Consider the following 24,598-nt stretch of genomic DNA (forward strand, 5'->3'; position numbering starts at 1 on the left):
GGGTCTTGTGTTTCCTTTCTCTAGCACACTCATGAACTACACGTCATGTGTTACTCAGCAAACTTGAACAAATACATGAAAGTCTAATAAATGCGAAGATAATATTTTCATGAGTATGGAATGTCACGCGCTTCATTGAGAATAGATAAATAGTTACGTTTGAAAGGCGTCTGCTGTCACGCTTTCTTTGTATGTACGTGTTTCTGGTTGAAGTAGGGGGAAAAAAATGTCGCCTGGTGCAGCTGAAGGCGTCACGAGGCGTCCCCTCCACTCCCCTCCCTGTGTCACGGGTGGCGACGATCCTTGGCCACGGAGGGAGACGAGGCAGTGACGAGTGAGTGAGGCAGGGAGTCGGTGTTCAGTGTGGAGAGCGTGAGCGGCTGTGGCGGATGGAAGCTGTGCCCGCCTCATGGCCACACTGGTCCAGGTTCTCGCTGTTCATGAAGAGTTTTGTATTTTGACAAGGCCGTGACTGAATTGAGGACAAACCAAGAAGAATTTTGCGTCAACATTCGTAGTGTAATTTGTCAACTGAAGTGAATGTTGAGTGTCTTGAAAGATTCGCCGTGTGTTTGCGTAAAACAGGGAGTTTTGTATCGAGCATCTGTGGCGTTATCGGTTATACTTTTGGAGTGAATTTCTGAGTGTCATGATGGATCGCTGTGTATTAGTACAAATACAACAATTTTACATTAGTCATCTTATTTTTATCTCTTAGCCGCATACCATTAAAGTAAAAAATCTTTTTTTTTTTTTTAGATTTTTCTTTCCTAAAATCTTAGAACGGGGATTACTTTTATCTTGTCTTTTATTATACTTCCTTTCCTTGTTCTTTTCTTCATTGTACTTTTAATATTTAGGATAAGATCACTACTTTTCACTATCATGCATCACTTTTTTTCCCCCTCATAAATCAGTTAAGTTTTTTTTTTTTTTTTCTTCATAAATCTCCCTCCTCGTATAATCCTACCTGCTCCTATAATTTCTCCTCATAAACGTGTCCGTTCTGCCTTAGTTACACTCCTCGAGTCACATGTAATAATTTTTCCTTTAACGTATTCAGTCAAAAATTCCTGTCTTCCGTCACGTCTCTTCTCTAAGGTCTTTTTTTTTTTTTTTTTTTTTTTTTTCTTCTAATAATAGTAAACATTTTCTTGACTTGGAGGGATTAGAGTTAAACACTGAAGTAATTACAAGTACAAGTACTTAGCAGTAAACATTTCCGCGACTTTGAGAGCGGAGCAAGATTTAAAAGTATTCAAATGTAAATAAAAACAACAAATCTCGACCTTCAGGGATGGGAGTGAAAGTCAGTACTGTGTATAGTTTAGAAGGGGAACAACGCGATACGTCAGGAGTTACCCATGCAAGCGTGGCGTGTTTATGGTCTGCTTTTCGTGTGTAGCATTTCCTAACGCACATGGGCCGCGCTCCGCCTGGCATTGACCTTGGCTCCTGACGCGCTTGAAATCCCGCGACAGGTTCTCATGAAGAATGTTGGCTGCTTCCTGTTAAGAGAGTTTGAGTGTGTGGTTTTGTATCCTTGAGGCGTCAGACAAAATGCACATCTTGGCTAAGTTTAAATCTGGTTTTCGGGGAACATAGCAGCGGTGAGGGAAGTAGAATCATTCCGTGACGCACCGAGGAGTTCCGAGTTGTTCGCGTAGGCACAAAGGGTCTGTTGTTGTGTGTCCTTTGTTGTGTTGGGTGTGGCTGCAATCTGTCAGACGCTGCGCCAGTGGAAAAAAAAAGAGTAGGTGGCGAAATTATAGAACTAAGACCTGGAAATTGTTGAAGGTTTGATGTTCTTTTTGTCTTGGATATGTTTAAAATTTTCATTGTATTTATGTATAGAAAAAAAAATAGCGAAATTACAGAAATGAAACCTGGAAGTTGTTGAAGTCGTAATGTTCTTTTTGTTTGAGTTATTATGATTAATTTGAAATTTCATGTATTTGTGTTTAGAATTGTAAATGCGTGTAGTACGAAAATTCATACGTTTAAAATTGTTGGAAAAATCCTAATACTTGTGTAATCGTAATTTCTTATGTTCACTTTCATTTTCACTTAATTTCAAACTCAAAATCTTGAACGTGTGCATTAATGCAAACTGAAACTTTTAAAAGTATACTATAAACCGAATTTGGATGTTTTGAAGCATATAATAACATAAATAATACTTTGTGTGTGCAGGTAGTGGGTGTGTGGGCGTGGGTGGTGGTGGTAGTGGTCGCGGCGCCCCACCACACCCCGGCGAGGCAGCTGAGGGTGAGTGACGGGACTGAGAGGAGAGGCGAAGGCTTGCACTCGCTGACGGGAATATCATCTCGCGGAAGACGACACGCGCCTCTTGACAAAGGTGAGTTTAATGAATGCTTTCTCTCACTGTTTTCTAAAGATAGTAATCGTATTGATTTTTAGTTCAGTTTGTGTAATGATTTTTGTGCAGTAATAATGTGGAGGATTTTTAAGTCTTTTTTTTTCATTCTCTCTCTCTCTGTTTTAGTAATGTTTTCTTAATGTTTTCTAGTGGTCGTAAATTTGTTTAGCCTCTAGTTTAGTATGTCATTAGTTTTTTTTTTTTTTTTTTTTTTGCAATATGAAAATATAGAGGCTTTTTACGTCTTTTTTTATATACTTTTTTTTTCACCCTACAACACAATCCAACTGGCCTCTATTTTGTTTTTAGGTCTTTGATGTTGAATATGTAATAATGTGAACATGTGGAGAAATATTACGTTTTATTGTAATTTCCCATTACATCATACGAGTGGAAATATGAAACATTTGTATCTCTCTCTCTCTCTCTCTCTCTCTCTCTCTCTCTCTCTCTCTCTCTCTCTCTCTCTCTCTCTCTCTCTCTCTCTCTCTCTCTCTCTCTCTCTTCAGATCCCCCCTTCCTTGTGAAACAAACCAAAAAAATAATAATAATAATTGCGCATCCTCTCATTTTCCTTCCCCATTTTCCCTTCATTAAATGGAGAAAAAAATGTAGATGCATAACCGTGGGATCATTTCCTTTCCTCCCCTTTCAGAAGACGATGACGAATGGGAGAGCTCGTTAGCGCCGCCGAGGAAGCGTTCAGCGGAGGAGCAACCTGGTAAGGACTCGCCAGCCACTCACTTGTTAGTTATTCACGTCAAGGTGTTCTGTAGTTTTGACAGTGAGGAAACAAGCATTTAGTGTCGCCTTTAGTTTTAATTGTGAAGTAAATGTTGTGTTTGTTATACAGTGATGAGATGAGGATTTAGAACAAGCTGGAACTGATAAAACATGAATAATTGTACTTGAATGGAACACGAATTTTGGCTTTCGAAACATTAATGAAACACGAATGTAATGTTTCAATAGTCTTAACATTCAAGAAAACAGGAGTCATTTTTCAAGCAATAATGATCTTCTCTTTAAACAGATGAAAATAAAAATAATAAAAGCAATGTAGGTATATATCTTTATACTCTCTCTATATTAATTAAATACAGTGTTTTCACACTAATGAAACGAATCATTACTAAGCTAATTTCCGGTTTTGTTCTTCCTAGTCAGTGACCAGCCATTCAAGAGAGAAGCCCTGGAAGTCAACATAGGCACGGGAATATTAGTGAAGGGAGCAGGAACCACCCAACGACCATTTAACTTCCCCCAGAGCCCCACGTACTCTCCCACGCAGCCTCCGGACCTCTCCACTCAGCGCCCCATCATCTTCCCGGAATCTGGACCTCAAGCCACGCCCACGCCCCCCATCAACCCCACCCAGGTCCCCCCTACGATCTTTCACAGTCCCTTTTTCCCCAACGATCTTTTCCCACCGCCCGGATCACGCCCGAATCCCTCAGACGGAAGTCCCCCCAAGCCACCCAGCCAGAACCCTCCTTCTCAGAGACCATCCCGTCCTTCAGATTTCTTTCCCGGGCAGACTACACCGAATTCTCACTTTGTTCCAATTATACCCACGAGAAGACCGAATATTATCACCAACACGCCTTCACTGAGACCAGTTTTCCCCAATACGCCTCCCCAAGGATCAGTTTTCCCCAATACGCCTGCTCAAGGATCATTTTTCCCTAATACACCTCCACAAGGATCAGTTTTCCCCAATACGCCTCCTCAAGGATCAGTTTTCCCTAATACACCTCCTCAAGGATCAGTTTTCCCCAATACGCCTCCTCAAGAATCAGTTTTCCCTAATACACCTCCCCAAGGATCAATTTTCCCTAATACACCTCCTCAAGGATCAGTTTTCCCCAATACGCCTCCACAAGGATCATTTTTCCCCAATACGCCTCCTCAAGGATCAGTTTTCCCTAATACGCCTTCCCAGGGACCAGGACGCTTCCCTAACACTCCCCAAAGACCTGTGGGCTTTCCCATACCACCAAATCAAGGCCCTGACTATATCCACCCTACAACACGGCGCCCCAAGTTCCCAGGGTTCCCGATCCCTCCCTCCCCGACTACCAGGAGGCCGTGTAGCTGCAGGAATCACACCACAAACATAAATCCAGCCACACCAACTATTCCACCCACGACTTTCTTTTCCCCGTCTCCCGTTGCGCCGTTCTTCCCCACCGTTGCTCCTCTTTTCCCAACTGTTGCCCCGCAGTTCCCCACGCCCACGTCCGCATCCGCACGCCCTGTCACGCCGAATCCTGGTGGTTTTAGACCGTCCTTCAGACCTACATTCACCCCGGTAGCTGGTTTTCCCGTCTTTCCGAACTCCCAGTCTCGCCCAGTCCATCCTAACTCTCAGCATCGTCCCGTTCTCTTCATACCCACTAACATCAGGTCGCCAGATGTCCTTCGCGTGAATCAGCGCCCTGTGTCGACCAATGGCCTGCCTCGCTTCCCAGCAGTCAATGGGCAAAGCTTCATCACGCCACACTTCCGACTGTTCATCCCTCACCTGCCTACCCAGGGCGTGAATCAAGTCAAGAACAACAGTGACAAGTAGAAATGACCGCTTGAAAGGATGACGGAAAGTTATTTTTCCTACGTGCCAGAACCAGAAGCATACATAGACTCCAGTGAAGTAAGTGTAAGTGAAGTTTGCAGGGAGTAATGTGTTTGGTGCACCTACGTTAGCGTTGGCGATGTTACCAATAGCACGTAGCTGTGTGTCGGGATGGGTCAGGTCAAGGTATACAAATTACTTAGCTGTATACTTTTGGATTTGAAATCTTTGGCATGCACGGGGAAGGCAGTGGTGGACGGGATTATGGTAGTTTGGCCTTTTAATAATAATGATAATATATGATTGAAAGTAGAGTGTTGTATTTTTATTACTAACATCCAGTGTATTAGTGTTTGTAGACATGACACTAAGGAATCAATGAAGGAAGGAAACTAGGATGAGCACAGTAGTTAATATTTGTTGAGGCTCGAAAGGAACTGCGTAACCATAGAAATGGCCAGTCCTTACCATCGTTCGAGAGAGGAACTACATAATGTAACGCCAACCTTCACCTCGGTTTCCTTTCCTATCAATTAGGATGGAAATTTAATTAACAAGTATTATTATGTAACATTACTCGTGTGATGAATAATGAGAATTGATGAATAATGCGATTTGGTATTGTTAATTAGTGCTACAACTGACTGCCATCGTAGTAAAATTTAATGGTCTGTCCATCTTTAATTTAACAGTCTTGTCAAACACGTAATATCTTGTTACTAATTAATAATTGGTTGATTAAATGACACCTGAACAACAGGATGAGCTCGTTAAGTTTTGAGGCAGGAATTTATTTTAGGATGACATTCTCGGTGACGAAATGACCGTAAACCCTTTGTAAACTATCATTCGAGTCATGAAATATTCTCGAAAACACTCCACTGAAACCCATTACAAGTTATTGATATACGACATCTTAATAGTTTATGGTCATTCCGCCCGCGTGCCAATTCGCCCACATATAAGAGTCAATTTGCCCACATATAAGTTCATTCTCCACACACATTCCATGTCATGTCCACCGATCACTATACATTTTTTGGAGTATTTATATACCATCATTACCATGTATTTTTATTACAAGAAACATAATAAGATAACATGTCAACGTGTGTGTGTGTGTGTGTGTGTATGTGTGTGAGTGGGTGGGTTGAGGATAGGGTTGCCATACATGAACTATCAAAATTCCGGACACCTTCACTAACACCTGATTATGGTCCTGATATGATACTGGAAAACATGTAAATTAAAAGAAACTCAACTTATTTACCTTTGCATATGGCTGATAATAAAATAATGTGTCATCTTCATTGATGAACCCTCTTCTTGCACTGCTCTCTTATGTTTCTCAGAGCACACATGTGACGGGTAAGTCATTAATGCCTTTATGTGCCAGTGAGACAAATGTTCCTGGTTTACACACCAAACACGCGGCTTCCCACTCATCCCTGCCTTTTTTGAAGCACGGGAGTTTGTTCTGCATCTCTGCAGTGAATTTACACTTTCGTTTGGGCATCTTGACAAGAACAAGTAATAGTTGTAATGACGAGGTCACAAGGCCGCAAACAGTAATCCTAACTACCCTATCAGAGCTGGTGAAAGACTGGGGCGCGAGTGCGACGTCAAGTGAGGCGGCGTTGGGAAGGCTGCGAGCACCGACATCATACAGGACCCATACACGTCAGAGTCTTGACCGAAACCAAACCAAAGCAGCTGCCACTCGGTGAACCCCGTCATTTCAACCCAAGGAAATTTAATAAATGTGATTTTTTAACAGTTAGTAATGATGGAAGGTGAAATTCCGGACAATTGAGGGATTTTCTAAAAATCCCCCGGGACGCAGATTTCGTTATCTGATTTCCAGATATGTCCGGGAAAATCCGGACGTATGGCAACCCTAGTTTAGAATGTACGAGTATATTAGTTGTTATCTGTGTGTTTTAGGAGAATTTATGGTGTTTTGAGTGTGGCTTAGGATGTTTTTATGTGTATTTTACGTGTTTTTAGTCGTGTGGGGTATTATGCGTATACTGTGGAGTGTTCTAGGTGCGTTTGGGGGTATACTGAGGTGCTATGAGTTTGTTTTGGGTTTATTTTGGGTATTTTAAGTGTTTTGGGTGAGTTTTGGTGTGTATGTGTGTGTGTGTGTGGAGTCTTTCTGGTGTATTTGAGTGTGTGTGGGTTTATTGGGTGTGTTTTAGGTGTATTCAGTGGTGTTGTGAGGTGTTTTTGGTGTGTTTGAATGAGTTTTGGGGTGTTTTTGGTGTTCTTTGGATGTTTTGAGTGTTTTGAATGTTTTTGTTGTGTTTGAATTAGTTTTGGGGTGTTTTGGGTGTGCTTTAGATGTTTTGAGTGTGTTTGGGAGAGTTTTGTGGGTAATTTGGGGATGTTGAGAGTGTTTTTGAGTGTTTGGGTGAGTTTTGGATGTTTTAAGCGTGTTTGGGTTCTGTTAGGTAAGTTTTGTGAGTATATCAGGATGTTTTGGATGTTTTATCGGGGTTTGGGTGTGTTTCGGCTATTTTGAGGTGATGTGGGGTGTTTTGAGTGTTTTTGAAGTTTAAAGAGTGTTTTGGGTGTGTTTGGGTGAGTTTTATGAATATATTCGGTGTTGTGGGGTGTTTTAAATGTGTTTTGCATGTTTTAAACGTGTTTTAGGTGTGACTGGATGAGTTTTGTTATATTTGTTATATTTTAAGTGTGGTTTTGGGTATTTAGAATGTCTTGGGTGTGTATGGGCGAGTTTTGTTGTATTTAATGATGTTTTGAGTGCGGTTTGGGTGAGCTTTGTGGGTGTCTTGGGATATTTTGAGTGTGTTAAAGGGATATTTTGGCCAAACCCATTCCTCAATAACCCAAATAACGTAACTTAAACACCACAACCACACCAGACGGTTACGGTCATTTCATCCACATGCCAAATGGCATGTGGGTGAAATGACCGGATACCTTATAAAGGGTCCATCGTCAGTGAGAATAACACTCATACCTAACAGACTATCAACTCTGAAATTAGTCCTTTTGGCATAAGAAAGCGTTTCAACATACGAGTCATGGTTCCGATTTTGATAATGGTTTGTGTTCCTTATGACGATGATTATGATTGCCCCATTTTTACGATTTTTTTTTTTTTTTTTTTTGCGTACAGTGATCTGCGTCTTATTTATGCTATTATTTTTGTTTTTGTTTTTACTAATGTGAGTCTTATTTTTAGCAGTTTCTTAATTTCTTTTGCACGCTCTAATATGCGTGTTTGCATTCTTCGTTATAAGTCTTCCTGTTGTTCCTCATCCTCTACTTTTCCCGTTTCGTTTTCCTCCTTTATTCTTTGTTCTGTTTGCGTAGCCAGAGGCTCCGCCCTCGGTCCCCAATGTTGCAGCGTCATGAAGGTTACTCAGCAAAGTATACCTTGAACCCATGTGCATGTCTGTACCTCATACGTGACACTCATGACGAATAGTGTGTAAAAAGGATGTCGGATACTGTCAATGTTTCATTCGTTCAAAATAATGGTTAGCCACACATCATACTACAACATATATCTGAAATCCCATATGTATAGTTTTTACTTCATATGGTACATTCCAAGAAGAATTATGTGTAAAAAGGATCCTGACGGACCATGTACTGTGTGTGTGTGTGTTGGCCTGTCTTTCATTGTAAATACCATTGGATCATTATTGCACTCCCTTACCTCTCGCCCGGTGCCCACATACCTCAGCTTCCCTAACAAACCTCGTCTTGTCATGTTCTTTTGGCTTAGTTTAATTTAATTCAATCAATAGCGTAATTTGTATATTAAGTCAAAGTGCTGCGCTGTCAGTTGTTGGCCTAATTGGTTATTGAAGGTCGTGCAAATGCAATGCAGCTAAAAAGAAAAAAAAAAGCGCGTACATTTATTTATTTATTTTTTTTTTTTTTCCCCCTCAAACCGCGGCAAGGATGTTCTGTGCAATACCTGGTAGCTACATGTCAGCTGGGATACGGCGCGTGTCTCCCATCTCCCTTTGTCTTGTATTTCTTTCCTGTTGTGTGAGAAATGTTCCCTTTTTTCCTTATATATGTGGAAATGTTTAAATATGAGGAATTTGCTTCGTGTAATGGCTGTACTAGTTCGTGGTAAGATCATGAAAGTACAAGTATTCGTAGCTGGTAGTTTAGTAGTGGCTGGATGAGTGCTGGGAAGTGAGATGAAGGTTGTAATTTTTTTTTTTTTTTTTACCCCTGCGTAATACAAGGATATTCTCATTAGCAATATAAGACCGTAGCTATGTAATCTGTTATTTTGCTGTACTGGTAACACCACGAGAAGATAGTAATATGGAAAGCTGTTTTGGGGCTGGTTACCTCACCTCTCAGTTTTGAGAACCATAATTTCAGGGTTGATCTCTGTTCCTTACCTTAATTCTAAGAACACCGAAAATAAGGGAAGTTGTAAGAAGTCGTCAAGTCTATACATGGCAGTCTCTGGATAAAACATGCCAGCCTATTTCCACTTATAATTTTTATTCATAAATTGTCTAATCTTTTTAAGTTCCTTAGTGATTCAGTATTAACAACTTGACAATTTCCAGTCATTACAATCATCACAGCTTTTAAAAGTTATGTCTAATCTTTTAAAGTTCTCGTACAATGACTCGGCTCTCGTTACAACTGTTACAAATTTTCCTACACATTTTCACGTATTGTCGGTCTTTAGATTTTATCAGTTATTTGTCTACGTAAACTTGAGTTATTCTGCACATTAACCGGTATTCCAGTCAAAACCGTAAAGTAAACCTGTTGATGGAACATACTGCTTAGCGTCAATACGAGTAAAAGACTAGACGTGGTCGTGTTATCATTGTCCTCTCTCCTTGCCTCGCCTCGCTTCGCCTCAGTTGCCTGCCATTTCAGGAACAGTGAGAGTGATATCCTGCCTTTGTAAGGTATAGTGTGTGTGAGAGGCATTTATTGAAAGGAGTGTGAGTTTTCCTTATCTTGGGGTTATTTTCCTTGCTGGTGGTATTGGTTAGTGGACGTCTTTGTTCAGCAGGGGTCTTTGTCATGACTGTGTAGTGTGTAAGGATTCACGGAGACTAATGGCTGGCTGGTGACGGGAAGGATAATGAACCCCTAGTACGTGCATTGAAACATTAACATTTGGAGACCACTTCACTAACTAATGCACCGTGACAGTATACCAGTCATCTGTAGTCCTCTGAGATCACTCTTATCCTTGTGGGCCTCATGATATCCTGGATAGAGAGAACAATTTGCAGGCAGATTGACAGGACTGCATCAGTTACAGAATTTGTGCCATCACTGGAGAATATTTATTGTAGATTTTAAATAGAATGAACTTCTTAAGATGGGTTCATTCTTCCAGCATCTCTTGATAAGATTACTAACCTAACCTAACAATTCAAAATAGAGCTCTGGCTCATATGATCCTGACCAGAATTAATTCAATTTAACAAAGCTTCCTATTATATTCTGTACTGGAAATTCATGGTTGGTAAGGTCAGCCAGGGATTGGATTGTTCACATCTCTCAGCTGGGCAGGCTTAGTGCCAGCTGCTGCCTCAGAGCCAGGTTTTCCATGACTTAGCACTACATCAAACATTTTTTTAATAGATGAAAAGCTTGGAGGCTTGTTTGAGAAAAGGAATGTTTCTTTATTTTTCTAGATGGAGCCCCATGAGAACATCGCACCTTGTCAGTGTCCATCAGATTTTGGGGAAGAGTTGCCAAGGGTGAGTGAAACAAACAACACGCCACACAATGAGCAGAGTGAACATGGTACATAGAGAATAAGTTAAGAATATGAAAATGCACTGTAAATCTTAATTCAACTAAGATGCACTGTATTTGTAGAATAGATTCCTCATCACACAAAATAATACACACTTGTGATATTCCAGGAAATGTATTTGGCAGCCAAGCACGGACAACTGAGGAAGATAAAGCAGTATCTGGGGAAGGGCCATGATGTGAATGCCTGTGATGAGGACAGCTGCAGTCTGCTGGCCAGCGCGTGCATCGCCAACCGCCTTGAAGTGGTGCGCTTCCTCCACCGCATCCCACACCTACACCGCAACGTGAAGGACTGGTCTGGGGACACGCCTCTCATGCACGCTGCTAGGATGGGACACAAGGAGGTGGTGGAGGAGCTGCTCACGTGTCCACACCCAGTGAGTTACCAAGGTGTTTGTATGTAGGTTCTCTTTGTGAAGTGACTGAAGACCTGCTAAGGAGGTGTGTTTTGGTCCCCTTTGTAAAAATTACTGAGGGTTCTTCTGTAGAGTTTTATGTTCTGTATTTTTTAATGATCTGTGTGAAGTATTACTAGAAGTTGTTAAATGGTCCTTTGTGAAGTCTTTATCAGAAATTATTGAAGTCTTCTAATGGCATTTTGTTAGTTATTTATTATTGAAGATTTCTTTGTTAGATTTTTTAAAATTAACTGAGGGCCCCTTTACAAGGTTTTTTCTATAAAATATTGAAAGTTTCACATATTTTTGAGCAGCTTGTATTTTTAGAGCAAACCATGATTTTTTAGAGGAATAATTGTGTGTTACATGTTTGCAGTGTCGTCTGAATATTGACATCCAGAACAGCTACGAGGACAAGGCAGAGAGCATTGCCATTGCCAGCAGCAATGAGGAGATAGCCAGGCTCATCCAGAACACTCGTCTGCCCAGAGTTAGTTTTCATAGTTATTAATTTTAATTTCTCCACATCACTACTTATTTTATTGATTCATTTATAATTTTAGGTTTTGGAAGAAATTTTTAAGCTACAATTTGGAAGAAATTCTTAAGCTACAATTTACTGTGACAGTAAGCTGACTCATTTTTGTTTGCAGCTTCAGTGGCATCCCGACCTTTGTCACACCTTAGTGCCTGCCAAGATGCCTGAGGCTGAGGTGAGTCCTGAGTCTTCCCTGTCTGTGTGGGTGTTGTGCATCATATAGTAGTATTGTTATTGTCATCACTATCATCATCAAGATGTTGTGGTCTTATTGCTCATTCTTAATAGAAACAGGAAAACATAGAATATCCAAAGCTTATATCAACTATGATGGCATTTAAGCCTGTGTGGGTGAAAAGCAAAAATTTAGCAAAAAAAAATTAAGTGTTTAGCACATGGTGTTTGGTAACAGGAGTAATCAACTCCATGAACTTCCAAAGTTGCCCTGATCAAATGCTCTGAGTGAACTTAGTTGCCCAACAATCTGTCTGCCACAGGTCACCTTTGAGTGCAACATCTGCCTGGAAGAATATGACACCAGGGAGCGCCGGCCCCGGGTCCTGTCCTGTGGCCACTCCCTTTGTACAACTTGCATCAGTAAGCTGGTGAATCAAAGCCGTGTGGTATGTGCTTTGTGCAGGGGTGCTCATAATAAGGCAGTCTCCAGAGCCACAGACCTCCCAGTGAACTATGAGTTAGATAAAATTCTGCAAGAGCGGCAACATCCATCATAGCTTGCCTATCTGCCTCAAGAAGACAAGTTTTGAGGAACTTTGTGTTCGCTGCCATGGGAGGATGCCTTATTCCGTGTTATGTTGTATGTACTGTTATATGATTTAATTGTGTTTAATTGTGAAGATAATTCATGATATAACAACTTAATTGATTGCTTAAGTAAAATACATACATTAACTTGGAAGACGTGATAGAGTTTAGTGCTCTAGAATTTCTATCTACTTCGTGGTCAATATAGATTTTGCAAGGAGCTCATAGTACTTAATCTTCCTGACCTCCAGGATGTGATGACTGATGGGAACTCCTGTGTATTTTTTTCAAATGAATCTTGGCGAGACCAGAATTAACTGAAACCCCGGTTAGTTGATGCCTTAGAGCCGCTTCCTGGTCAATACAGATTTTGCAGAGTTCAAAGTACTTAATCTTGCTGACCTCCAGGATGTGATGATTAATGGGAACTCTTGTGTATTTTTTCCAATGAATCTTTGTGAGACCAGAATTATCTGAAACCCTGGTTAGTTGATGCCTTAGAGCCAATGCACACTATGGGGACAGTCTTGCTCACAGTCCAGTCACATATTATTACAAGCATCTCGATGGAAGCATTCACAGTGGTGCTCACAGTCCCCATTGATGATGAGACTGCATCATGACTAGAGAGTGTCCGTCTCTGTAGTATGTGTCGGCCCTTAGAGTGATTGCCTGCTTCTGCCCTCCTCCACCTCCTAGCCCAGCAATGAACTTCAAAATCTTGCTGCCTATGTATGAGGGGTATTAGTCTGAATTTTGCTCTATTTGATATCACCATAACCAGTCTAATTTGTGAAAAATAGCATATCTCGGAGTAATTGAGAACATATTACTCAATTTTAGTTTCATCATAGAGACCTTTAGTTTCATCATAGAGACCTGCTTCTCAGTCATTGATTTTGTAAGATTTTAGTTTCAGTGCATGATGTTGATGGTTTTGGACAGCCATGATATTGTAAAGCAAAGGTCTCGCTTGCTATTAATTAATTATTAATGTAAATGTATCACAAACACACTGACATTGGGAGAGGACCATTACCATTAAGTATAGCATGCCATACTTTAGGAGAATGTTTCGAATAGAGTTCTGTATAATAAACCCTTTATGAAAAGATTCTATTTGAATGTCTTTTCTTGGGAACTTTCAGAAGGTGGTTATCACAGTAGAAGTCTGTCATAACAAGTTATCCTTGCATGCTCCACTACTTTACATCTTCCCACCTTCATTTTCTTTCAAATGGTGTGACTGCCCTTCCATATTTGGTGGTTATCCAATTACACTACTGTACTATGTCCTTGTATTTTCCAGTTGGCCAAATCTTCTTGGACACTTTAGTTTATCTAAATCACTCTACACTTTCTTTGCCACACTGACCATAATCCACATTTTCATTAATCTCATCATCCATTCTGTACATGGGTACAGTATTTATTGGAGAAAGTGATGTTTGAGTTTGTGGAATTTTGGCTTGTGGCAACCAGCTTTGTGAAAGTGTAGTGCTAGGCTGCGGCTGTTTCTCTCTTTGCCTTTCTGTCTTATCCTTCACAGCTTTGCCTAAAAGGTGGAGCCTGTCATGTCTTCTTTCTAATGTAATGTGTAATGGTCAAGTGATATTGTCTGCTTTACATTTGGGTAGGCTGGGATAACTATTTGCTGCTAACTTCCTTGGGCATTGTGCATCTCCATAGTGATGTCTGTGGTTGAAATATAACTGAAGAGGAACAATATATGACTTAGGTAAGTAGTATGTATGAAATATTCCTTTAAAATTTTTAGTAGAAATGACATTTTTTCTGAAATTTAGTAAGGGAAAAGTAAATCAGTTGATAGTTTGGGAAATGGTGACACTGTAAACTTAAGAACAGGTTTCTTGGGATCACTTCCTTATATTATGTTTTTCCAGCGTGGGAGGTGATGACGGGCGGCTCCTGCTTCTTGACGAACCATATGCGACGCTGTCAGCCAAGGTTGTTTCTGTCTTTACCCATGAAACCATTCCTCAAAAGACTTAAAGCATCCTGGAAGATAACTCCTTCTCTGGGCCCAAAGATCTCTCAGGTAATTTGTAAATTTGTAGTGTATGGAGGCAAAGTGTAGTGGTGGATGAATGAATGTTCTCAGCATATAGAATATCTTGTATTTCCTTGGATCTCTCTGGGCAGTATGTCCTGGAAATTAGTACCCAGGAGAGGGAGGTGTGTGGTAGTACCCTATTAGGCTATTTGGAGGGGTGTCAGTAACTGGGAGAGGTGGGTGAGGTATGCAGGATGATGGTTTAGGGACCAGGAAGCTCCTTTACCTTCAACTTGTTATTATTTCCACTTCGTTTAGTTAGTGTATAGCTGTTATTTATTTTTTTTAATTCGTTGGGTAGACCAAGGAATGGAGACACACGAAGGGATGAGTACTTTTATTGTCACGAACAGGAGTACGTGTGTTGTCTTTTGTCAGGGTTTAGAGTAATATAATGACTTGGAGGAATGCATGATTGATATACTTTACAAAGGAAGACCTGCTGTTGTAAGAATCTTTTTATTTTGTGGTATAGTTTTGTTTAGGAGGCCATGATAAGCTCCAGAGTACCTTTACTCCCGGTGTCACGTGACTTGGGTTGTGACCCGTTAGGTGATAAAAGGTGACATTTATGATAGGGCAAGTGAAAAAAAGATAATTTGTGAGGGTTTTGATGACATGGAAGATGAAAAGACATTTAAAATAGGTTCCTTAGGTAGAAAGATGATGGGTTAGGTTCCTTAGGTAAAAAGATGATGGGTTATGACAGAGTGAGTGAAAATGATGGAGGGTAAGTGAAAATGTGATCACTACAAGGTTTTTGATAGTAGGATAGATGGTAAGAAAATTTTGATGGGATGTGACATGTAAATATATATGGCAGGGTAGGTAAAAAGTGAAAGGTGTAAACAAGGTGGGTTAAAAAAAGATGATGGCTTTTGAGAGGGTGGGTGAAAAGGTGATAATTATGATGGATTTTATGATAGACAGGTGATGAAAAGATGACTAGATATATCTATAGACCTCGATGACAGGTATATGATGTGTATAGGCCTCCCCTTTGCTGCCCTTCTTGTGGTTTTATAAGTGGCATTTAATTGTACCGTAAAAGTTTCAAGCCCAAAAGCAGAGTGACACTTTCAACTAATTTTTGTTACAGATGTAAGCCAGTAACTTCTGTCAACATCAGTGAATCATACCTGCATCTTCCAAGGCTGAGTGAAGATTTTGTGAATCATACCTGCATCTTCCAAGGCTGAGTGAAGATTTTGTGGTGCCTCTTCCTAAAACCAAGACAAGTAAGTGAAAGCTATATATATATTGTCAGTCAAATATTTAATATACTTCAGTGCTGTACATATTCTATACTGCCCCCAATATTCTTCACCACCTCCCTCTTTTCTCTGCCTGTCCCAGATCAAGAGAAAGGATAAAACATCTTATCATACAGTTTATTTCTAGTAAGGTAAAAACAAAATTTGCACAGACTCCAGTTCACATATTTTGTTCACATATTTTCATGTATTAATTGCAAGGTTCTGTTTTCAGGTTGTCAAAGGCAGCCTCAGAGCTTCCTGCAAGTTGGATGCCCAATTTGGGGGGTGGCAGCGATAAAGGAAAGGAACAACATAACGCATCTGCTGCAAGATCTGGAAAGGAAGGGGGTGGTTGTCGTCAATATTGGCTGTGATTGAATGCTGTGAAGGAAAATTATCAACGTGAGGGGGAGCTGAGTGACTGTGGTTCGTAAACATAGTGTGGGGGGACATCCCATGGGGGTCTGTGCGCAGAGAGAGAGAGAGAGAGAGAGAGAGAGAATGTGAGGGGGTGTGTTGAGTGACTGTGGTTCTTAAACATACTGTGGGGGGACATTCTGTGGGGGTCTGTGGAGAGAGAGAGAGAGAGAGAGAGAGAGAGAGAGAAAGGGGGGCAAGGGGGAGTTGTTATTATCCCCTACATGCTTGATGGTTGCAGTGTGGACTACTACTGTTGAAGATGCCCTGTTTCTGCTGTAGCATCTCTCTTGAAGGCCTCAACATCTTGACTTCTGGTCCATCGTCTTCAGGTGCTTGCAAGGGAGGATGAAGTTTGTGCCTTGTTGGCTGGGCTGGGACAAGGATTTGCAGGAAGTGTCCAGCCAGGATGTTCGTTAATTTCCTGACTTGACCCCACCAATCAGTCGCCTCCCATCATTCCTAGATAAAGTTGGGAGTTGAATGAAGGAGACCCACCTTCGGAACCAATACAATACAAGTTTGATGACCATATCAGTCTCCTATTTCCAACTGATGCTATAATTATAGGCACTACTTGTGACAATCTCTCTCTCTCTCTTTTTTACAAACCACTCACACTCACCACCCCCTCCCTCACCTAGTTCACCACAACCAATACAGAACACCACCTGCCAGTAGCCTCTCATGAATCAATAATGCATCCCTATCATCTCTCTCTATCCATACCACACATACCCCTCCTCCACATGTACTTCCAGCAATCTTGCAGCAGCTTTCTTCTCTCCATCACTGCCCAATCAGGTGTCTAATTTGCAGAAAGCTCTGAGGCTGCCTTTATTAACCTGGAAACAGAAGCTTGTAATTATTATATGAAAACATGTGCAAGTTGTGTTTTTGCCTTATTGGAAATAAACTTGATGATAAGAATATATTTTTGTTTAATCCTTTCACTTGATCTGTGACAAGACAATGGCACAGGCAGAGAGGGGAGGTGCTGGAAGAATATGGGGCGATATAATTTACATATGTACAGTAATGAAATATATGATGATTGACTTCTTATATTGAAAGATTTGACCCACTTCATTTAAGTTCACTTATCTTGGTTTGGGGAGGAGCACCATAAAATAATCACGACCTTGGAGGAGATGAAGGTCACGACTCAAGGCGTTACCATAGAAGTGCAGGTATGATTGATTCTCTGATATTGAGGGAATTTTCTGGCATACATCTCTATAACAATAATAATAACAAATTAGTTACTCCCAATATGCAAGTCACTGGTTTTTGGGCTTGAAACTTTTACAAAAAAAAATACAATTGATATAAATATCACCTACAAAACCACAAGAAAGGCTGAGAGCAGGAAACCTATGCATCATGTCATAACTCATTTTCATTACCTTACTGTCATAAAAAAAAAAAAAAAAAAAAAAAAAAAAAATTACCTTGCCACCGTCTATTCTTCCCACCTAGCCTGTCACCCACCCTGTCATAACCTGTCATCTTACAACTCAGCTTTTTCACACACAGTCACATCACTTTTCACCTACCCTGTCATCTTCACCTACGTACCTCGTCACATCCCATCAATTTTTTTTTTTTTTTTTAACCTATGCAGCTATCAAAACCCTTATAATGATCACATTTTCAGTTACCGTCACCATCTACCCCATCTCAATCCATCACTTTTACACCTAACCCGAGTCATGTGTCACTAGTCCACGCAAAACTCGGTCTACTTCGGGGCTTATCATAGCCTCTTAATAAAAGTATACTACACAACAGTTCGTTTCAAGTCCATTAACACACATTTCACACGTTCAGGTTTTGTACACCAAATGTGCTTGCAAGAAGTAATGACGCAAGATGTATGTACCATAAGTGACTCGATCTCGCACGCTCTACTTTTTTTTATACTTTCAATAATGTTTTTAAGTTTTAGTATTCAGGTTATTGCAACTTTCATTACTCTACGTAGCTACTGTGACCCTGAAACTCCACACACACCTGACTCAGTATTTTGTGTTACACGTCCGCGAGCTCTGGCATGGAGAGAAGCAGTGAGGGGAGTGAATAGAGTAGCAGGGGATTATGTTCAAGCTCAGAGAGAGAATCAACTTGCAGGAAAAGATTGAAAGTAAGGAAAAAAAAATCATGAAAACCCTTAGAAAATTTCGAAAGCAATTCTGAAATAAGGCTTAGAATCACCACCATGACCACGAGCACCACACAGATAAACACCACGAAACAACTCCGGTGCCGCATAACTCTACACAGTCAGTCATCTACACAAAAAAAAAAAACCGTCTACCTACTGTACTATTACTCCTATCTAAGTCAAGGTTGCTTTCTATATCTACTGCCTTGTTCAGTGCTATTCCTGCCCCACACATCCCTCCCCTTCTCCCTTTCATCCCAGCTCACTTCCCCCCTCCCCTTCTCCCTTCCGTCCCAACTCACTTCCCCCCTCCTCTTCTCCCTTCCGTCCCTACTCACTTTTCCCTTCCCCTTCTCCTTTTCGTCCCAACTCACTTCCCCCTCGCCTCTCTCCCTTCCGTATCGTCTCTCCCCATTCTTTTCCTCTTCCGCTTATTCTCTCATCTCCACACTCTTATTCTTCCTTATTCCTTTTTTACCCTCTGTTTCCTCAGCCATTAATCTCCTTCCTTTCACTTTCATCTATTTGTTCCATCTCACTCCTTTCCTAGGTTTTCTACGTTATTCTATGTTCCCTTTCCATTTATCATGTTTGTCTCCTTATCTACATATTCTTACCTCTTCCCTTGTACGTAACATTTATTATGTTAAATTCTCTTATTTTCCATTTCATATAGTCTTCCATCCCTATCTCACGTCATTTCCATGTATTCTCCGTTTCTTTACCCTTCCTTTTTCCTCTTTCTGTATTTCGTATTCTTTCTTTTTCTTTCCGTCTATCCTTAACTCACATCCTTTCCTATCCATTTCCGTTCAGCTTCTCCACCCCACACCTTTCCTCTCTCCTTCCACACAGCCTCCTCTCATCAATCCCTTACAGGGACGAGACGGTGTCACAATATTAAGGACACGTCACTACAAAATTAAGTATCTCGTTTGATTCCGTGATAAACAAACTTAAGTATTCAGCTTCCATTGATCTTTTTTTCACCCCTATGTCGGATCTTTTTTTTTTTTTTCTCTCTCTCTCTCTCTCTCTTGAATATTTAAGCAGGAACCTTGACTCTGCCGAACATTTAATTTTTACAAGGCTGGCTTTAGAAAGGGACGCTTGAATGTGAGTGTTGGTCGAGCTAATAAGGAATTGGCAGGTTCACTTTTAGGCTCGCAAGGGGAACTAGTCCGTATTTTGGTCTATTAATTCAACTAGTAAGGGGAACCATTTTTATTTTGGTCACTAGGAGAACAGGTTTGTATTTTGGTCCAGTAACTTAACTCGTAAGGGGAACCGGTTAGTATTTTGGTCTGGTAATGTAACTGGCTGCATTTAATTCAACTCGCATGGGAAAATTCCGTATTTTGGTCAAGTAATCGAAATGTTTTGATCTCTCTCTCTCTCTCTCTCTCTCTCTCTCTCTCTCTCTCTCTCTCTCTCTCTCTCTCTCTCTCTCTCTCTCTCTCTCTCTCTCTCTCTCTCTCTCTGTCTCTCTCGTCAAGTACGGGGAGGCGAGGCCCTGAACATGTCACACCTCGCCCTCCACCTCAGTGACCGTGAAGCTCAAATGTCAAGCCGTCGCGTCCTCTGAATACAAAATGCGCCACCGGGAGGATACACATTTAGGACCATAGATTGCGTTGCGTTGGACTGCTTGACAACGAAAATGAAGCTCAGAGATGACAGGCGAACATCAGATTACTGCATTGTTTATCAAAATATTTGACACACTAAGGTACTGCATGGAAACTTAGTAATTTTAACCGTAGTGTGTGTTTGTGCGTCGTATTAGTCAACTTTCAGCGTCTTGCCTCGACTGCTTCTAATACTCTACCAAACCTATGTACACACTGCCTTTGAAAATATCACCATTACACACTTTCAACGTGATTATTCTGTGCTCGACACTACAAAAACACGTGTATGGAAAGTTGATGAATGGGAGTACTGTATAGCAGAGGAAGGATTAATAATGTGTAGGGGAAGTGGGAGGAAATGGATGAATAGATAACCAACCTCGCTCCACAATAAAAAAAAAAAAAAAAAAAAAGCGGAGAAACGGGAGGAAGATGACGAATGGAATAGACTACACACAATCAACCCAACCACGCTATTATTGCTCCCTATCTCCAATGTCATCACCCACATCACTATACCTGCCAGTACGGACGGTCATCCCTGCAGACCATGGCGCCACGAGTACCTCATTAACATACACCACCGCCTTGTTTGGCTCGGCATGTGAAGGCTCCGGGACTGCTGCTATCCAGTCAGCCCCCTTGGTAATCATCTTCCTCGCGCTGCAGTGTCAATGACGGCCACTACACGGTTCATTCACACCTTTTGGTATTTGTGCTTTCATTTGATTACCTCGTGTACATTAAACGCGTCCTGCTAAACATTACCGATTAGCGCAAGACTTTCTGCTAAATATAACTGAATTGTCTGTTAAACCTATCTAAACAGCCTAACCCGTTCTGCTAAACATAACTGAACAGCACAGTAATATCTTCTGCTAAACATACCTGAATAGCGTAACACGTTCTGCTGAATATACTTGAATGGTATAAGACGTTCTGCTAGACATAACCGATTAGCGTAACACGTTCTGCTAAACACAAGAATACCGTAAGATGTTCTAACTACCGTTTAACCAGAGCAACAAGTACACACCATAACCATATCGGAGGTCAGTAATGGATGTCTTAAACCACCAGTGACAAAGTACTTCCACCACAAGGAGATACACAGTTACTAAGGAGGCCAATAATAAAAACCTTACACCAATACGAGTAACGTGACAACAGTATTCCCATCACAACTAGTTCACCATTCGCCTCCCGAGCGCCGGATGAGATTTAAACCACCACCATTACAAAACACATTATTCCAACCACAACAAGTCAGTCCGCCATTCGCCATTCCCTTTTTGTTGCCCTTGTCCAGAATTCCTCCTACATAACGAAGGGCTAGTCGAGATGGAGCAGCGCGGGGATGATGCAGAGCGGCGTGAGGCGCTTCGCTAATCTTGATTCGAACGCGGAACACAAGCGTTTTGTATGGATGCGAGTCAGTTTTATGCATTAAGTCAACAATTCGACCTTATTCCTTAACTGTACATTGAAGACTGACAATGTACGTGAATCTATTCCATTTTTATTATTGTTCTCACTCAAGGCTGGAATTAACGTTTACTGCTAACTAATTCGATCTTATTCCTTAACAGTACACTGAAGACTCGAAATGAATGTTACATGACTCTATTCCTTCATTTATTTTTATTCAATATTACTCAAGGTTTAAGTGCGCGACTAGAATTAACGTTCACTGTTAAATAACTATTCCTTAACTGTTCACTGAAGAATCAATTAATATTACGTGAATATTATCCTTTTTTTATTATTGTTATTATTACACAATGTTTAAGGTGGTACCGAGAAACGAATCCTTCAGTTTTCTTCCTAACAATGACAGCTAATGTACGTTGTGTGTGTGTGTGTGTGTGTGTGACGAGCGCCTGATACTATTAATAACTTCCGCACAACAAATTAATGACATCAGTGTTTTGTAAGTTTTCCCAGTCTATTATCTGAGGAGCATCGGTAAAAGGTGAAACCAAACGATCAGGCGAGTATCAGATTGGTGATTAGTCAGCATCAGTCAAGACACTCCGCGACGCCTCAGCAGCCTGAAAACAGAGAGAGAGAGAGAGAGAGAGAGAGAGAGAGAGAGAGAGAGAGAGAGAGAGAGAGAGAGAGAGAGAGAGACCCCACTCAAGGTACCCATACGTCAACAACCCGAAAAGTCCAAAATCACATAATGATTAAACATGAACATTGTATTATTATTATTTCAAGCTGTAATGGAACAGTTTAGATGATAAATATCCCGGAAGACGACACACCACCACCATCACCACCACCATTACCATCACAGGCATTCTCACTACTCAGCTAGCCACGGCCTCACCCTGAGATCACCAAGAGACGGAGAATCTTACACTGTATTCGTATTAGTTCGAGCTGCAATAGAACAGTTAAGAAAAAAATACCCCGGAAAACAACACGCACACCACCAACACCAGCACGGGCATTCCCACGGCCTAGCCAGCGAGAGAATCTTGCATTGCATTCGTATTAGTTCAAGCTGCAACAGAATAGCTAAGTAAAAATTACCCCGGAAGATACCACCACCACCACCACTGCCACCATTACGGGCATTCCCACAGCCTACCAGCCAAGGCCTCACCCTGAGAACGTTGTCGCCACACACAGACTCTCAATGGGTAACAAGTGGCCAGTCCGCTGTACTGATGGACTGTTGGTTCAAACAGCGGCACAACACGAGTGTGCATGTAGATGTGAATGGGACGCTACTGGTATTCCATCCTTGTACCCTTGTATTCTTGAACTGTACTTGCCTCGACCCAGCTCAACTCAATCCAGTCTGTCCCCTTCTGTCCTGTCACTGTTCTGTTTCACCTCAAACATCTAGAAATACCCTTACACATCTAGAAATATGTAAATATTAAGAAAATACTCATTAATTTCATATATCAAAACCTCCTAACCCGTACTTCACTCCAGCCTCTCAAGCTCTGTCCCCCATTACAAGGCCTGCCACTCACTCAGAACACCCTGCGATTATCCTCCCAGTACCCATTAACTCCGTCTATCTAAGTGTTCTAAAGCGCTGTACTTATTCCATATTCATTTACACACCAGCAGGAGTTAATGAAGGTCCTACTTACAGGAAAGGGAGCGTGAAAAAGGGATAAATTTGGCGTGGTGCAGGTGCCGTCCTTCCTCGACCACGGCTGGGGGAGCAAAGAGTGACATCAGCGTCCGGTCATACTTATTTTTCGTCCTAAGACTTTCTACACTAATTTTACTCCTTACTTCATATCATTACTGCCTTTTATAACGTTTATCATTAACCACAGATGCTTTAAAGAGTTGCTAACATTCTACAGGACTCTACAAAAGGGTAATGCTATCTTATAAATCTAGTGCGCGATGTTTCACTTCTCGTCTCGACGCTTTGGTCCGCGTTTCGTAGTTGTCCTAATTATTACTCTTCTTCTTCCTCCTGGCCGCAATGTTCGGTAGTTTGTTCATCGTTTTAATTAGGATGCATTGCCGTGCCCACTCTGAGAGGCCAAATCGGCTACCTGGCTACTAATTGAGGTCACACGCGCTGCATTCCCTTAACCTCCACTGCGTCTTCGTGCACGTGTAAACAAAACACATTCCCGTATCGCAATACCAATAAGCAATACCTTCCCCACAAACAACAGATCTTACATCGTCCAATACATCATTACCCTTAGTTGGTTTTCCTCTAATTTAATTATAAGTTAAGTTTGAATATAAGAACACTGGGAGCATAAGTCTATGTGGTCGTGTGTTCGTGTAGTCATGAGAAATCTTAGACCTTCCAATACACTTTTTTTTTTTATCTGTTTTTTACCTTAATTCCAAGGCGTAGAACAGTGTCGCTAGCTTGTAAGGATAGTTAGAATGCAAGAACACTAGGAACATAAGTTTGTGTTCGTGTGGTGATGACAGGACTTATCTTTACATCTTCCAATGCACCGTTTCTCTTATCCTGGCTTTTCTCAAATTCCAGGGTGTAGAACAGTGTCGTTAGCTAGTTAAGTTAGTTAGGACACTAGGAAGATAAGTGTGTATGTGTATGTGTGTATGTGTATGTGTGGTGAGAGAACATTTTGTAGTGTAGTGTCGTTACCTAGTTAAGTTAGAACGCAAGAACGCTAGGAACATGTTTGTGGCGATGAGAGAACATACGCATCTTATTTTTCTAATCTTAAAGCAGTTTCCTTCTTTAGAGGACATAAAACCATAAGGAAAACTCCAAAAATCTTCAGGCCTACATGTGGCAGTTCTTATATAAAACTTGAACATCTATCCACATATCATCCCTGTCAATATGTTTATCAAGTCTTCTTTTAAAGCTCCCTAATGACTCGACACTAACAACCTTATTACTGAGTCTATTCCAGTCATCTGCAACTCTGCCGGAGAACTGATATTTTTCTGTAGGTTCGGTAAAAAGCTGAGGCGTAAAGATCTGTTGCTATTTGAAGTCTACGTATATCGGGCTAGTATCTTATCATACAAGTAGGACCATAAATATAATCCCTTTAGTAGTTAATGGTCAGTAAGGTATAACTAGAGAATTACACTCACTTCACGATGGCACACCGATCATATCTGAAAACTGTTAA

At 41.0% G+C, this 24,598-nt stretch overlaps 1 protein-coding gene and 1 long non-coding RNA gene across 12 annotated transcripts; one reads left to right on the plus strand and one right to left on the minus strand.

Annotated features, from left to right (window-relative positions):
• The first annotated feature begins 139 nt into the window (after positions 1-139).
• LOC135111991 (uncharacterized) lies at positions 140-17,123 on the plus strand. 11 transcript variants are annotated; one of them, XM_064025768.1, is made up of 13 exons: positions 140-427; positions 2,194-2,359; positions 3,036-3,101; positions 3,544-5,030; positions 6,543-6,714; positions 10,619-10,684; positions 10,853-11,122; positions 11,520-11,633; positions 11,797-11,856; positions 12,179-12,278; positions 14,351-14,505; positions 15,620-15,758; positions 16,009-17,123. In XM_064025768.1, exons 6-12 carry the CDS (start codon positions 10,619-10,621, stop codon positions 15,623-15,625), a joined length of 771 nt encoding a protein of 256 aa, XP_063881838.1. In that variant the 5' UTR covers positions 140-427; positions 2,194-2,359; positions 3,036-3,101; positions 3,544-5,030; positions 6,543-6,714; the 3' UTR covers positions 15,626-15,758; positions 16,009-17,123. The 11 variants fall into 11 exon arrangements, with proteins under 11 accessions (XP_063881838.1, XP_063881834.1, XP_063881835.1 ...); XM_064025764.1 differs by lacking the exon at positions 6,543-6,714 and having other exon boundaries at positions 3,544-5,036; XM_064025765.1 differs by lacking the exon at positions 6,543-6,714.
• Positions 15,898-17,272, minus strand: LOC135111994 (uncharacterized). The gene is made up of 2 exons (XR_010273970.1): positions 16,932-17,272; positions 15,898-16,655 (listed from the first exon to the last, which is right to left on the minus strand). It is a non-coding gene; the product is annotated as an uncharacterized LOC135111994 (long non-coding RNA).
• Between the last annotated feature and the right edge of the window lie 7,326 nt (positions 17,273-24,598).

This window comes from Scylla paramamosain, chromosome 23, assembly GCF_035594125.1.
Source record: "Scylla paramamosain isolate STU-SP2022 chromosome 23, ASM3559412v1, whole genome shotgun sequence".
In the NCBI taxonomy this organism is placed as follows: domain Eukaryota; kingdom Metazoa; phylum Arthropoda; class Malacostraca; order Decapoda; family Portunidae; genus Scylla; species Scylla paramamosain.

What these genes read in the sequence shown, in the direction of transcription:
- LOC135111991 (XM_064025762.1), top strand. An exon ending in ACACGCGCCTCTTGACAAAG is followed by an intron (nt 2,360 to 3,035) that starts GTGAGTTTAATG and finishes CTCCCCTTTCAG; the next exon opens with AAGACGATGACGAATGGGAG. An exon ending in TTCAGCGGAGGAGCAACCTG is followed by an intron (nt 3,102 to 3,543) that starts GTAAGGACTCGC and finishes TGTTCTTCCTAG; the next exon opens with TCAGTGACCAGCCATTCAAG.